Source organism: Garra rufa, chromosome 11, assembly GCF_049309525.1.
Source record: "Garra rufa chromosome 11, GarRuf1.0, whole genome shotgun sequence".
Lineage (NCBI taxonomy): Eukaryota > Metazoa > Chordata > Actinopteri > Cypriniformes > Cyprinidae > Garra > Garra rufa.
Window position 1 is genome coordinate 24055240 of NC_133371.1, and position 17386 is coordinate 24072625.

The following is a 17386-nucleotide window of genomic DNA, read 5'->3' on the forward strand; positions in this document are numbered from 1 at the left end:
AATCAAAAACATACAATACAACCAGTGTAGTATAATTCTCAAATGAATAACATACAATCAAATGAATAACATACAATGCAACCAATGTAGTCTAATTCCCAAATGAATCAGTGTAGTCTGATTCTCAACAAATGACTTTTAATAAATTATTTTTTAGTGAATCAAGACATATAATGCCACCAGTGTAGACTGATTTCCAAATTAATAATTCTAATGAATCAGTTCCTTCAGTAAATCAGTAACATACAACACAACCAGTGTAGTCTGATTCCCAAATGAATAATTCTCATGAATCAGCTCTTTTTAGTGAATCATTAACATACAACACAACCAATGTAGTCTGATTCACAAACAAATAATTCTAATGAGTCAATTCTTTCTAGTGAATCTGTAACATACAACACAACCAGTCCAGTCTAATTTCCAAATAAATCATTCTAAGGAATCAGCCCTTTTTAGTGAACAGTACATACAACACAGCCAGTGTAGTCTGATTTCCAACAAATGACTTTTAATAAATTATTTTTAGTGAATCAAGACTTATAATGCCACCAGTGTAGACTGATTTCCAAATTAATAATTCTAATGAATCAGTTCCTTCAGTAAATCAGTAGCATACAATGCAACCAGTGTAGTCTAATTCCCAAATGAATCATTCTAATGAATCAGTACTTTTTAGTGAATCAGTAACATACAACACAACCAATGTAGTCTGATTCTCAAACTAATAATTCTAATGAGTCAGTTCTTTTTAGTGAATCAGTAAAATGCAACACAACTAATGTAGTCTGATTCCCAAATGAATCATTCTAACGAATCAGAACTTTTTAGTGAATCAGTAACATACAACACAACCAATGTAGTCTGATTCTCAAACTAATAATTCTAATGAGTCAGTTCTTTTTAGTGAATCAGTAAAATGCAACACAACTAATGTAGTCTGATTCCCAAATGAATCATTCTAACGAATCAGAACTTTTTAGTGAATCAGTAACATACAACACAACCAATGTAGTCTGATTCCCAAATGAATCATTCTAACGAATCAGAACTTTTTAGTGAATCAGTAACATACAACACAACCAGTGTAGTCTGATTCACAAACAAATAATTCTAAATAATGAGTCAATTCTTTCTAGTGAATCTGTAACATACAACACAACCAGTCCAGTCTAATTTACAAATAAATCATTCTAAGGAATCAGCCCTTTTTAGTGAACAGTATACAACACAGCCAGTGTAGTCTGATTTCCAACAAATGACTCCAATTAGTTATTTCTTTTTTTAGTGAATCAAACTAATTTATACAGAATAAAATTAAGAGACATTGCCTAATTTTCTGTTTGTTTAATATATAGTTAAGACCAATTCCTGCCGTCCGCCTCATAATAGAAAGAAGCTTTACATTTCCAGCACTCATCGGTTACGATCAAGACGTCATTAATACATCTGTCTATGCCGCTTTGTAAACGGAGGTGTTAAAGAATCAGAATCGATCAGAGGAATCGCATTACTTCCCCATTCCCATCCCTAGTAAAGTGTTCACTAACACTCCAGAATAAAAGAAACCGTAAATTGAAATGTGCAAGGGGTTTCAGTCTAGCAGAGTGTGCTTGGTTTTACAAAGACCTCATGTCACTGATACCTTTGGTTGGCTACAGAAGCAACACCAATGGCTCATTGAGCTTTAATCAGTTCCAGCACGGCACAATGTTGCCCTCCAGGAGAGATATTATTATGGCTTTGTACCCATATGATCTTCTGCATGGTGACTTTCAGACATTAGATGCTGCTGCTTTGTTGCCTGCGCTTTTAAAAAGTCCTTGAGGTTCCGCATTCTCGATTAGAGTCAAATTTCTGCCTCTATTCGAATGTCAATATTAGACTGGCTGCAATGTCAATAGATAACAGCGTAATTAGAACCTGTGCTGTACTGATGATGGCCTTGTTCTCTAGACATACATTAAATCTCTTTTAGGGACATTTGGAATGCAAACCACCAACCAGGAACTGCATGAAAATTTGCCTGAATAGGGACAAGAGAACTGCAGCTGAACTCTAGAACGGGGTCATTCCTACCCTTTTACTGTTTAGTCCTTTCCAAACACTATTTTGTCTACACATAGAATAGTTTGTTTCAAGTAAACCATAAGGAATTTGAATTGTTACTGACATTCTCTTCAGCTGTTCTAGTGTTTAATGAGTTATAGTAATAGGACACCAGTGGCGGTAACCACACGGCCTCCCTCTCCCACAGGGTTAAATGTACCTGCAAACGCCAGCTTTTCCCTGTGTCAGCTGTGCTGCTGTCAGGCCTCTTTGAGGTAAATGTCACCTGAGGCACATGCAAAGAGACACGCCATGACACAAGCAGCACCTGACAGTCAGCAAAGCACCTGCCTGCCAGAGCTACTCCACTTATCTGTGTGTTGTCACACTTGCAAGGCACATTTTTTGTTTCTTGGCTGTTCTTAAATAAAGCATTGAATTGAACACACTATCTGAACATTTTAACTTGGAATATAACAAACATTTACCTTAAAACTTAAAGGGATAAATAAAAATGACCCATGATTTACTCACCCTCAAGTCTTGTAGGACTTTCTCCTTTCAAACGAATATAATCTGAGTTATATAAAAAATGTTCTGGCTCTTCAAAGCTTTATAATGGCAGTGAATGAGTGTAGAGATTTTGAAGCCCAAAAAAGTGCATCATAAAGGTACTCCACACAACTGAGTGGGGTTAATAAAGGCCTTCTAAAGTAAAGCGATGCGTTTGTGTAAGAAAAATATTAGGGACGCACCGAATATTCAGCCAATGAAAATTTTCGGCCGAAAATGGCCCAAAAGTGCATTTTCGGTTAGACTTTTATCACCGAAACAACACGGCCGAAACAGTATGTTGACGCAAACAGAAGCCGCAGCCTGCACGTGCTTGTCTGAAGCAACACATCTGCAGTGTGGACGTATTTCAGTATATCTGAGAAAGACCAATGGATAGCGATTTGCAAAACTTGTAATGCCGAAATTTCAAGAGGGGGTGTGTCTGCAGTCGTGGGTACAGCCAATGATGAGAGCAGCTTTACGTTGGTGTTACGTCACAATATTTTAAAGATATGCCTTTTCTATATACTGTATTTTTATAAATATTTATGTTTTAAACCATGGAGGTGAGCCAATGGATATCACACAAGCAACGTGAAAACTGCGCAATATGTTAAAGTGAAAGTAAAAACTGACAGTGCTTTCAGCATCTGACATGCATTCTCTCAGAACCAATGAGAGACGATTATACTTCATATGCTGATATTAATTTAGTCCCCTACTATTGTGTAAGGGTTGTTTTTTGAAAGACTTAAATAAAGCTCTTAATTTGATGAAACTTCAAAAGGCTATCCATTGAATAAATATGAGCGCTGCACGTTTCAAAGTCATTTGCTGCGCTGCTTTGTTTACCATTCTGACAGCGCCTCCTGCTGGAAGAGAAACACGTAGAGTTGTAAATGTGAACTGATGGATAATGTGTTATAAAAATTTTAAAAATTTAAACAAAGGCAGTAAAATATATGTACATGTTATTTAAGTAATATAATACTTGATTGATAATAATTGTTTTAATTAATATAACTGATTTATTCTTTGAAACTTTAATATTAATTTATGCAATTGCAATGCCTTGATTTTAGTAAAATTAGTACACAGTCATAGCCATAAATGCAATGGTACTAATAATTGGCATAATTCTTTCGGTGTTTCGGTTTTCAGTTTTCGGCCTTGGTTTCCTCTTTTTCAGTTTTCGGTTTCGGCCAAGAATTTTCATTTCGGTGCATCCCTAAAAAATATCCATATTTAAAACCTTTTAAACCGTTATCTCTGACTTCCGTTAGACTGCTGTATGACATAAACGAAGCATAAGCTCCGGTGAGAATATGCTAGCCTTGCAAGAACCAAGTTTTGGAAACTTTTAACAGCTAAAATCACGTTTGTCACTTTACGCTACATCTACATCCAACATTATCCTCTGGAACACCACCCTCGTATTTGTGTGTACAACAGTTAAAGGACCACTCCACTTTTTTTGGAAATAGGCTAATTCTCCAACTCCCCCCGAGTTAATAAGTTGACTTTTACCATTTTGAAATCCATTCAGCTGTTCTCCTGTTCTGGCAATATCACTTTTAGCATAGCTTAGCATAGGAATCCTATTAGACCAATAGCATCGCGTTCAAAAATGACCAACGAGTTTCGGAATTGGTCCTATTTAAAACTTGACTCTTCTGCAGTTAGTAACTACACTCCCATTCCGGCGTAATAGTCAAGGAAGTTTGCTGCCGTAACATGGCCGAAGCAGGCGCAGTAATATCACGCAGCACAACGTGACCATGCACAGGGAGCGTTCCCCGTTGGAAGTTACCCAGCTGGGAACAAAATTCAGGCACTGCATGATATTACTGCACCTGCTTCGGCCATGTTACGGCAGCAAACTTCCTTGACTATTACGCAGGAATGGGAGTGTAGTTCCTAATCTTATTGGCTTAGAAAATGACATCTTTACATTTTCCGCCGGTCTTAGTACACGATATAAGTGCAGAAGAGTCAAGTTTTAAATAGGACAAATATAGAAACTCATTGGTTATTTTTGAACGCGATGCTATTGGTCTAATAGGATTCAATGATCTATGCTAAGCTTTGCTAAAAGTGATATCGCCAGAACAGGAGAACGGCTGAATGGATTTCAAAATGGTAAAACTCAACTTATTAACTCGGGGGGAGTTGGAGAATGAGCCTATTTCCAAAAAAAGTGGAGTGTTCCTTTAACAGAAGATAGAGATTATGGTTTATAAAGTTTTATATATTGATATTTTCTTACAGAAACGCACTGCTTCGCTTCAGAAGGCCTTTATTACCCCCTGGAGCCATGTGGAGCACTTAAAAATGGTAAATAATTTATCTTCTCTAATGTTTGTCTCTCTTTTGTGCTTTATATCATGTACCTTAACCTGGAGATATATTGATAATTACCACCTGATCTCATGATGAAAACCTGTGGGAACTTTTTTCGCAAGATGCGAAATATGTATATATGAAATATGTCTAATTAAGTGAAATTGTGACAATTTAACAATAATTTATTAAATGCGTAACAAATATTACATTTTTAATCTTTAGCTTAATGATAAGAAAAGTTCTCTGGAATTTGATGATATATAGTGGTGGCCAAAATTATTAGAACACTGGTATTTTCACCAGCTAAAAATGGTTTTAATTTCTATCTTTTGCTGTAGTGTGTCAGTAGGAAACACCAGTTTACGTTTCCAAACATTCATTTGCCATTAATTGTAATAATCCAGTGAGATTTTGGTTTGCTCAAGGAGTATGACAACAGCCAGTGCTCCACACAGAGATCTGATCTCATCCTCATCATCATCCAGTCTGTCTAGAATGACTAGAAGAAACAACAAACTGAGACAGACTAAATCCAGAAGAACTGTGGCAATGTCTCCAAGATGCTTCAAGAGACCTACCAGCAAAGCTACCTGAAAAACAAAGGATGGTCCCTCCAAATGTGATTTAATTTAGTTAATTTATAAAGAAAATCTATTTAAGACATTATTTATGACAGCATCCTCATTTTACAGCATTTTTAGACAAGCGCCTAAAACTTTTAACAGCACTGTAGCTTTGCAGGTGGTGCATCTTGGAGACGTTGCCACAGTTCTTCTGGATTTAGTCTGTCTCAGTTTGTTGTTTCCTCATGTCATTCCAGACAGACTGGATAATGATGAGATGAGATCTCTGTGTGGAGCACTGGCTGTTGTCAGATTTCTTGTGCAAACAAAAATCTCACTGGATTGTTATAATTAATAGCAAAATTAATGTTTGGAAATTACAGCAAAAGATAGCTGACTTAAAACCATTTTAGCTGGTGAAAATACTTGTGTTCTAATAATTTTGGCCACCACTGTATACCATCAAATTCCAGAGAACTTTACTTATCATTGAGTTGGAAAAAAGTAAATAAATGTGGCCTGATTTGCCATAATTCGCATAGTCACAGTTCAAGATGAATTCACTCTACAGTCTCTGAGATAACAAACATTTTGACCTCAAGGGACTGGTTAATGAAAACATTGCTGCTGTTTAATGATCTGTTTACAGGACACTCTAATCCAACCTGTTCTAGAGAGGCTCTGCCTTGCTCCCTTTGCTCCCGTCTGCCTTGCTTTCAATACTCCAACAATACTCCTCTGACTTCTGTGGCACTGCAGAAGCGCAGGCCACCGATGGGCATTGTTCCGAAGATCTCCGACACTCGGCCATGCCAGTGCGTTCTGTGTACGGACTGTGTTGCATGTATTGTTCAGTGCAAGGGTATGTGGACTACAACACTACACACTCTGTGTCTTTCCCACCATATCCACAACATGCTTTATGCTTTGTCATGGATGTGTGGTACTGTCTGTGTTTAATGTGTCATAGTAACACCTGTAAACATTTCTGTAAGTGTAAATATGTGTATATTAGCTGTGAGGGCAGATCTTGCTTTGGTTATTGACTCTGCAGTTCATAGTAAATGTGTGTGTGTGGTGTATTATAGTGTATACTCAGTTTGGGTGTGGATAAGCACTTTGTGTGTTTTCTTTGCTTTGGATCACGTGAGCTCCAGGCCAAACCTTGGACTCTAACTCTTTAAATAGAAAACAACTGAGAAATTCTCATGCCTGCATAAAAAAGTGTCTGGTTATGTATTAACTAGAACAGTTTTAAAAGATACTCTGTCATATGAGGGCTATAGTCTTCAGTTCATTAACCGAGACCATCAGGACTACTTTTTATTGTCTCTTTATTGATTTTTGTGTGTATTCTGGCTCACATTTAAACTGTGTCAGGGTTTAAATACAAGAAGACACTGACCTACACCAGTCTCACTAACACATGCCCAGACAAAGGATGACCTATACATAGTCTCTAAACACACCTGTACTACAGATGCCCAAGTTCCCACAAAAATGGAGATTTTTCAGATATGAGCAATCTACCAAATAATAAACACAGTCAGTGCTGGAGCTTGTTTTTACAGGATATAGCCTATATCAAAAAGCAAATCAATGGAAAATGGTGTGAAGTGATTTTCCCTCCAAAAATGAACAATACTAATACTATTCGATTTCCAGCCTCAGAGGAGACAAGAGAGCAGTGGATTTATTGGTTTATTTACTGTATATTACGCTGCTGCCACACAGATCTATTATAAACCTGCAATTTCTTTCCCAGCTGTTTACCTTCACAGACATAAACAACAGTTTTTGTAACTCATGTGTGTTTTTAACATAAACTTGTGTGTATTTGACAGTTTAAGCACAATAAGACATGAAAGAGAACTTAGTTTAGTACTCACATGCCATGTGACAGCCGTTTCTGTGCACGTACGTGCTTCGAATATGTGCGCTCAGAAAACCGTATATCAGAAATGTAAACTAATATGGTTTAAAACACATGATTTCAGCGTGATAGACGTGATATGGTGTTTTTTTGAGCAGAGTATCTGAGGTCGGAGCTGTAAAGGCACAGTCCTATTCTTTAAAAGGGGTGGGGAGCAGAAGCTTATTTGCATTTAAAAAGACATGCATAAAAACAGTGCATTTATTCTTTCAATTAAAATAGGCAATTTCAAAATTCTATAATAAATGATCTGTGGGTTAGGCTTGGGCGGTAATATGGTATACCGCGGGATCTAAAAATTGCAACAGTTATATCAGTTTCACGTTATACCATCATAAAAAACAATGCACTTATATACGAGACAAGGATTAAATATTAAATATAATTTATTTAATGCCTAAAAATGCGTATGCGTGGTTGTCATCACGTGACAGCGTGGAGGAGAAAGAGAGAGGTGGGGAAAGATGGTGAGTCGCGCACCAAGTGACCTGGTCTCGAAAAAGAATACAAATTCTGCAGTTTGGCAGTATTTCGGGTTTCGACCGAACAAGAAGTGAGAGACGGTAAATACGGACGAGGCAATTTGCAAATTGTGCAACAAAAAGGTGACCGCGAAAGATGGAAATACCTCGAACCTAAGGTCGCATATACGAAACCACCATCCACTCACTGCTGCGAGGATGGACCCGAGTTCACTCAGTCCAACAGTTTCAATGCCTCCCGATGCAGGACCAACAACATCTAGGTCCACCGCCAGTACGCAGCCGACGATAATGGGGGCGTTTTCCCGAGATGTCGCGAGTGGCACAAAAGTACCTGTGCATCTATGCCACAAGCACACCAAGCACCACAGGTAAAGTTGTCGGTCCACAACGTGCCCTGTTAAAGCCGGACAAAGTAAACATGCTGGTTTTTCTTTTTTATTTATTTAATTGATTCAGGTTTTTTTATTTGGTTTACGTTAAAAACATTATTGGAAAGAAGACTGGAAAGAAGAAGTTTTTGTTTAGGACTATTGCTTTGCAATACTTTTTATAATATGGATGATGTTCATGTTAATTCAATTCTGGTTGACTGTTGTGGGTCTATTTGCACATTTTTATAAGCTGCTCTTCTTTGTTATTAAAAGTTGTTCAGGCGGAGTGATTTAATTTAATTGATTTGTGTGCGCGTCTCTGTGCGAAAACTGTTCTGGATGTTTATGTTAATTTAATTCTGTTTGACTGTTGTATTTGCACTTTTTTATAAACTGCTATTTGTTACTAATAAAAGTTGTTAATTTTGTTGTGCATGTTATTTTGTTATCGATTCAGTATTAGTGTTTGGTATTCAGTTTCTGAACGGTTTAGGCACAAGCCAACAGTTTGTTGACGCTGTCTGAGCCTTACGTCATAATTTTTTTTATTATTCATGGTAATACCGTATACCGAGGTAAAATAGGGAGGAGGTTTGACGGTATCAAAATTTGGATACCGCCCAAGCCTACTGTGGGGTATTTTGAGCTGAGACTTAACAGACATTCTGGGGACTTATATTTTATATTATACACCTGTGACTTATAAAAAGGGGCATAATAGGTCTCCTTTAACATATTACATCATACAGTGTAAGTGCAAAGTCTCGCAAACAGACAGCAGATTGGTCTTATTTCACAATTAATGTGTATGATATAAATTCATTACCAATAATTACGCCTGCCTAGAGCTGCTGTGCAATGAGCCACAGTCAAGCAAATGTATCAAGACAAGAACACTTTTCTAGAATGTCCTGTCTCTCAAATAATGCTGGGAAATTCAATTAATTGCACTGAGGTGCTTCACTGGATGTTTCAATAAAGAAAGAAAAATGATTCACAGACTTCCCAAGCAATCTGCTGATGGATGTTTACTTCCTTGTCAACTAAAAGTTTGATATGATATATCCCCCCCCCCCCAGTGGCTGATTTCTCTTAAGTTTCTCACAGACCCTAAGGGCCATGAGTCAAACAGGCCTTAAGAGACCTCCGCTAACCTTGTCTAATAGGTGCCAGAATTCATTGGCCAATGGCGCCATGTTTTTTGCGATATGCAAATGTCCTTATAGACCCTTGTGGTGCTTTGGACCAAGACTGTGCATATCAATGTTCATGTTGATAGGAAAAATGGTTGCGTAGTTATAGCCATTTAGCTCTTATTGAGCCTGGTTGTAACGGTTTAGGAGATATGAGCGATTACATACTTTTGATCACTGTAGCACCTCCGTCAGGCCAATTGGGGCAAGGCTTGGTGATGTTGTAGACGGTGTGAGTAATACCATCCCTCCAAGTTTAAAGTCTCTACGACGTACAGTTTGGTCTGCCCGATCAGTTTTACGTGGGGCTGATCATACACTGCTGATCCTTGGCCATTCTAACAATTCAATAGGGTTTCAGTGCTACACGCTTGAACTACTAAAAACAAGATTACAGTGATATTTCACTGTAAAATAAAAACTGAGTACTTACATAAACTATAATAGTAATAATTGTTTGCAATAGATCTGTAACTGTCTTAAATCTTCCTTTTAAAACATGAAACAATCAAGCTTATATTTTGGCGGAAAACTGCAGGGAGTCCTTAAAGCTTCTTTTTTAGTTAAAAACTGCCTGATAACCTAAGATAACAGCATTAATATAACAGCTCTTAACCAATACTTTGCAAAACATTTAAAATCATTTTAAAAAAGTAACACACTGCCCTCAAATGATCAGTCCCGCTGTATTATACTTGAAAATTATGGCTTGACTAAATACAGGTAGTGCTTCACAAACTCTAAAAATGGTATTGGTTCATAATGTTTAACACATAAAAGGCTGGACAAATGACTCATGGTCACTAACCAGAGTGCAAACAATGCAAAAAGTCCATGGCCCCACTTTTACCATCATCCCCGTCTGACTCATTCTAATCGGTGGGAAAGGAATGCATCCTATTACTTATTAATGGAACACCTAAAATTGTGGCTGACATTAGTGCATTATGAAGAAGAGTGGTGTTTTGTCAGGCACTTTTTGTAAAAGCAAAACTTCTAAATAAAGAGTTTGTGTAAAAGAGGTAGGAAAAACAGAAACCTTAACGCACTAAAATACCAAAATAACCTCAGTCACAGTTAGATAAGTACTTAGTTTGTGATGTAATGTCAAAGTGACTTAAATCTTTTCAATGCATATTTTTTGTGTGTGTTCACTGGGATTGAACTTATGACATTGCCATTGCTAATTGCCATTGCCTTGGTCTACAAACTGGAAAATAAATACATATAACTACAGCAATTCATCTGTCATGTGTCATTGACAAATTAGTCGCTCTACCCTGTTCCCCGCTGACCCCGGTGCTTATAACCCACCACTGACCCTCCCTCCCCCTGTGTTAGTTCAGACCCTGGGGCTTTTTTTCAGGACATACACACACGTAGCCATACACATATACACATCCCTTAGTATTTTCCCCTGTCCCCTGTATCCATTTGAACTCTCATGGTCCAGACGCTCATTTTTTCATATCCACCCTCCCCCAGTCAGGCGAGTGACTCCTGTCATTGTCGAGCCATCTCTGTCTTGGATATGTGATAAAGGGGGTCATTGTTGCTATTCTGCTAGGTTCCCAGCCTCTTTCTTTTTGTCTTTCCATAATTCATTTTCTCACCTGCTGATAAAACGCTTATTTTACACCTTTACAGGCAATTCACATGCTAAGATGTACGAACAACTCGTACGGTTTTGTACGATTTGTCTAGACCCCAGGGATTAGCCACCTCGTAAAATATGTACGAATTCCCATGAGATCGGGTTGCCACAAGCCTAGTAGGTGTGCATATTATATAAAACAGTTCTTAATAGATGTGTTACAACCTTAAAAATTCAAGGCCTTAAACATGTAATTAAATTAAACATTTCCTGAAATTGAAGTTTCAGTTGTCACAACATGCATGGTAAACTAGTAACCTTAACTAGCTACTAGTAGCCTGTAACTAGTGTTGGGAGTAACACATTAAAAGTAATACGAGTTATGTAATCAGATTACTTTTTTAAAGCAACTAGTAAAGTAACACATTACTTTTAAATTTACAAGAGTTACTTTATCAAATGAGTAACACAAGCTACTTTGTTTTCCCATTTATTCACTGAAACCTCTCCTGCCCCTGTTTTTTTTTTTTTTTTTTAATTTGAGAGGCACTTCCTTCAGGCTGAAGCTTATTAGGTTCATTTTGGTGTGAAGGGGCCTTTACAGTTGCCAAAAATATAACTTTTGAGATTTGCTCTTAAAAATTTATAAACAAGCCCAGCTCAGGTGACACACAGTGACACAAAAGTAACGTAACGCATTACTTTCCATCAAAGTAACGCACTTAGTTACCTTCTTATGGAGTAATGCAATATTGCAACACATTACTTTTTAAAAAAGTAACTTTCCCCAACACTGCTTGTAACTAGTAGTAAACTATATGAGCTATATGAGCTTATTACTATCTTTCTGGGCTTTGAACGTGGTAATTGCATTGCTGTCTATGTGGGGTCAGAAAGCTCTTGGGTTTCATCAAAAATATCTTAATTCGTGTTCCGAAGATAAACAAAGGTCTTATGGTTTGGAACAACATAAGGGCAAGCAATTAATGACAGAATTTTCATCTATTCCATTACCATAAGTATTTCTTTATTTTACAAACCTAATATTGATGTTGAGTGTAGAGATAAAAATTGGCTTCATTAGGTTGAAAACAATTACTGAACGTGTGCCAAAACAATTTGATAGCACCAGACAGTATGTGTTAGCCATTAGCCATCAGCCATTCCTGTGTTCCAGGAAAGACCTGCCTGAGGAGTGTGTCAGGGGAAGGTGATCGGGGGTTTAGCGTTACTCTCAGCTGAGTCACCCTTTCAATTGATCCCCATTTCTCTTTTGTTTTCAGCAGCATGTGGGACATTCTTTGATAACAGTAACTTAAGTCCAGTGTGAGCTCAGTTAACTGACCACCGACTTCAACCTATCAACTCACACACACACAGAGTGACATCACTTTAAAGGAGGTCAGTAATCAGATTATCCTAGTTATTCAGATGCACTGACAACCAGCAAGCCAAGTAAAATTAGCCCCCCAGGCAACAAACGGGAGAGGCAGCTATTACAGTAATTTTGGTATGCTAATGTGAAAGTCTTTGTATCTGACTCCTCATGTCATTGTTCTAATATGATATGTTTACAAAGCCCCATTGATTTACACCAATTGTGAGGGGGTACTTTATTTTGACTCCTAAAAATGTAAAGATCAGAGATTAACCTTATGACAAATGCTGATGCTAGTATAGGAATGCAGTTGGTGCACTATACCATACACACAATCCCACTAGTGTGTTGTTGAGCGGGGACTGTAGTGTGGGGGAGGGGGATGTCTAGGGTGCAATAGAGGGGAGCTGGGAAGAGGCTGGAGGGCTTGGAATCCGCCTCTGTTGCCACGGCAGCTGTGCCAATCTTCAAGTACGCCTACAGTTTGAAGAGGATACCTGAGCTCAGAGCCCCTGGATAATGAGAAGCAGTGAAACTCTAAACTCTGACAGCTAATGCGTTCACCCCTCCTGTGTCTACAGGGCCACAATAAACATGCATCCCATCTCTGGGAGAGGAGCAGCACTGGGATGACTGTTTTCATGGATTTGACAAGGACAGGGATTAACAGACTTTGCTAAATCTTCTCTTGAGTGTCTGTCAAGCTCTGCTACTGCAAAAACTGCAAAAGCAGAACACTTAGTATCCTTTTCCTTTTCCCAAATGCATCCATACTCACCCATTCGGCTACTCTCTTCTTTCTGCCCACAAAAACTCCAACTGCGCTTAGCAGCAAATAGCACAAAGGACCAAAAATAGCCCAGCATTTTCCAGAGCAGAACAGCTCTCCTTAAGAATAGGAAGCAATGCCACAACAAGAGGCTTTGAACAAGAAACAGTGTTTCCAAGTCAGAACATCTATTCCTTTTGTTCCATCACTACAGTCGCCCCACCTGTGCCAAACCCATAATTCCCATTGCAAACTTGAGGATGCAGAATTATATATTTGATGCACTGCATTTCTTTTGGGACTGTATCTGACACGCCAGAAGTGTCTCAAAGGCATTTACCCTCTGAGAACAAAATGTGCAAATGTTGTACCTTTAGGGGAACAACAGCTTGTCCTTGGGGCTATACCCTCAAAGGATCATATTAGTACCTTAAGGGTACATATTACTACTCAAAGGTACTAATATTGGCTTTTTAGACACACCTATAAGGTGCAAAGTTGTCGCTTTAAGGCAGGGATGTCCTGGAGGGCCACTGTCCTGCAAAGTTTAGCTCCAACTTGCCTCAAAGCACCTGCCTGGAAGTTTGCCTAGTAAGGCCTTGATTAACTGGTTCAGGTCTGTTTAATTGGGGTTGGAGCTAAACTCTACAGGACAGCTGCCCTCCACAAGCAGGACCGGACACCCGTGCTTTAAGGGTACTGACCCAGTGACAAGTTCCTGTACACCCAAAGGTACAATTTTTGCTGTGAAGAGTAAAGAAACATAACTCACTGTTGCTTGATTTGAGGTCTCGATGGATGATTGGCACAAAGGTCTGGTTGTGCAAGTAGTCCATTCCCGTCGCAATCTGCACTGCCCAATTCACCAGTACCCGAGGAGGCACCTTCTTCCCAGCAAGTGCCCGGTTAAGCGCACCACCACGGGCATATTCCATAACCAGGCAAAGATTTGGCTCCCGCAGGCAAACACCTCGGAGAGCGATGATGTTGCGGTGTCGGAGCATCCAGAAGAGTCTGGCCTCCTGCCTCACGTTCTCTGCGGTAGCGCTGATGTCCTCATCTGGGTCCTGACGAGCCGCTTTAACAGCCACTTCCTCGTCTCGCCACACACCTCTATACACCTTTCCAAAGCCACCAGCGCCGATCACCTCCTCCAAGCACAGCTCTGAGAAATCAATCTCCAGTGGCGACTCCCCACCGACCAGACCCCCTGGAGGCAAAGCTGGATAGCTGGTGTCACGTCGAGTCACGTAATTACTAGGGAATATGCCCACCTTGTCCTGGATCTTCCCAGTCCACCAACCCTCATCTCCAGACACCTTAGAGTCCTTGGAGAGCACCTCCAATAGGTCGCCACGTCGCAAGGTCAGCTCCTCATCTGCTGTGGCCTCATAATCGAAGACAGCTGTCCAGTACGTGTTACCGCCATCGTGATGATGAGGAAGATGTGAATCTGGGGAGTCCACTGAAGAGGAAAACGTAGAGGAGTTCTGACTGCTGCTGTTGTGTGTCAGGCAGGGTATTGAGTTTGCATTTGCTGGGAGGGCGGAGGGAACTGGGGGTCCACAGGAACCTCCCCTGTTGGTGCAAGGTAGCGGGGCAGCACTGCCACCACCTCCAGCTCCTACTCCACTCAGTCTCGTATATGGGTCCATCGCTGAGTGTTTATATCAGCGATGTGGTCTCAAAAGCTGGAGGAGGCCCTCTGTCAACTTGCGCACAATATCCATGCAGAGCCCATCTACTGAGTGCAGGCCTTCTTGATGAGGAATGAAATCAATAAGTAAAGCTTCTGCTGGGCTGCCCCCACACTGTCCTCACTGATTGCTTGGATTGTCCACAGCACACTTTGTGTGTGTCTTAACATTTATAGAGCCATTTTAATCAGTCAGTGCCTGCTTACAGCTCTAATATGACTAAAGACACAAAAAGAAAGCAAAGTCCTTAAGATTAGGTGAGAATATCCATTCCATCAAGATGTGAGAATCTTATCTTTTTGGTTGCTCGATGCAGTATTGAAGATTCATAGAAGGCCTTGGAGATTGCTTGCTTGGTTTCTCTTTTCAACAGCAGAATCCAGAAGTAAATGAATATTACTAAAGATAAAATAATAAATAGATGGACTTCTGATAATTTGCTTTACATCACTTATGTTCTAGCACAGGGTTTAATCTTACACTGGAATGTTGTCTTAACCTCTAATCCATCTAAGTCTGATCCATGTAAAACTCTCATATTTATAAACGTATATCGATGTTACTCTTTTTTTTTTTTTGCAATTGGATGTTAATGAATATTCATAGCCTTAAACACATGCATGCGCAGGCTTAAGGCATCCTCAGACATTCAGCTCTGATAGGCTCACAGAGATGCACCAGCTCGGGATTTCAAACATCCACAATTTGTTGCACATTCGTAACATTAACTTCACGTTTCTCTTGTTTTATATAAATTCGAGACATCGCGAACGCTACAAGACAGTTCAAGGAAAGCGCGCGTCCATTTTAAGATGAGAATCACAACAGAGAGATGGCAGAGCCGTGGTTGTCATTAGCTTTAATCGACATACAGAATGTACGCCACATATTTATCGCTTTACATATCAGGAAAGGTATATATTCGGCGTATTAATATGTCATCGATAAACGTTAGGCTATAGTCTACACGTCTACTGTTTGCAATTTAATGGCATAAACCGACGTGCGTGTTATTTCTATGAACCGCATGTGCAAGTGCTTAACGTTACTTCGATCATTTCGTCCTCATTCTTCATGATTATCATTTTAACATTAGACATTTTATTGTCATAGAGCAGTTGATTCATAAGGAGTCAGGTGCGTATATAAATAGAAATGTATGCCAAGCTAAGCGAAACTTCGGCTTGGTATGGCGATTATTATAATAAAGCGATATTGAGATATTTCTATAAAGAAAGAGAGTGATGCGGATGGCTTGCATAAAGGTGACTTTTATCCAGGTCGTAGCGATTAGGCGACGAAATTCTGCATAATGTGTTTATGCTGCCCAAATAAAAGCCAACACAAGATGTGTCCACCATCTTTATAATAATAATAAATAATAATAATAATAATAATAATATCCACCTAATTCCTTTCTAGATTCTGCAATAATATTTCTTATAATAGACAGACCAGTGTTAAAATATCCATGCGTTCCTCCAGCCAAAACAACCGGTTTTCTTAATTCAGATGTATGTTTGTGGTTGCCTGGATCGTTCACCGTACATCACAACATCCACAACATCGTCGCATGGGCGTATCATAACGCTGAAATATTCCCATTTGTTGTAGACATCATCGAATTCCACTGAAGGATGCTCTTGTAAACGTTCTCCCAGCTGGGTCAGTTGGACAGCCTGTCGTTCATCTCAATCGAATCGTTTCTTCCCCTGTTTTCTTTCCCTATGAGAAAGACGATCTATTCCATGGACCGGGCTGTCAACTCCTAGGGCTGACTTTGTATCCAAATACACCGGCTGGACTGGGGGTGGAAGACAGCAGGGCATTCTGGGAAATGGAGTCTATGCAAAGTGAATTTGTGTCAATGTATATATCCTAATATAACATAATATAATACACCTACTACAATAAAAACAGTAACACTGTGAATATTATTACAATTTAAAATAACTAATGTTTTAAAATATAATGGCAAGGCTTAATTTCTATTTTTTAAGTAATTTCTTTGGTCTTCAGTGTCACATGGTCCTTCAGAAATCACTCTAATAGGCTGATTTGGTGGTTAATTGTGATAAATTATTATTCGTTATTATTGGTACACCTAATGATTAATCATGGTTCTTATTATTATCAGTGTTTTGATGTATTGAAAATTGCTGCTTAAGTAGTTCACTTTCAGAACAAAGATTTACAGATAATGTACTCACTCCCTTGTCATCCAAGATGTTCATGTCTTTCTTTCTTCAGTAATAAAGAAATTATGTTTTTTAAGGAAAACATTTTAGGATTTCTCTCCATATAATGGACTTCTATGGTGCCCCTGAGTTTGAACTTCCAAAATGCAGTTTAAATGCAGCTTCAAAGGGCTCTAAATGATCCTAGCCGAGGAAGAAGGGTCTTATCTAGTGAAAGGATCGGTTATTTTCTAAAAACATTTACAATTTATATACTTT

At 39.0% G+C, this 17386-nt stretch overlaps 1 protein-coding gene across 1 annotated transcript in view; it reads right to left on the reverse strand.

The window, feature by feature from the left end:
* map3k10 (mitogen-activated protein kinase kinase kinase 10) overlaps positions 1–14888 on the reverse strand; it is a 40472-nt gene extending 25584 nt beyond the window's left edge. Inside the window, exon 1 of the mRNA XM_073850626.1 lies at positions 14006–14888. Within this exon, the coding sequence (XP_073706727.1) occupies positions 14006–14888 (883 nt within the window). The remainder of the gene's footprint in view (positions 1–14005) is intronic.
* Between the last annotated feature and the right edge of the window lie 2498 nt (positions 14889–17386).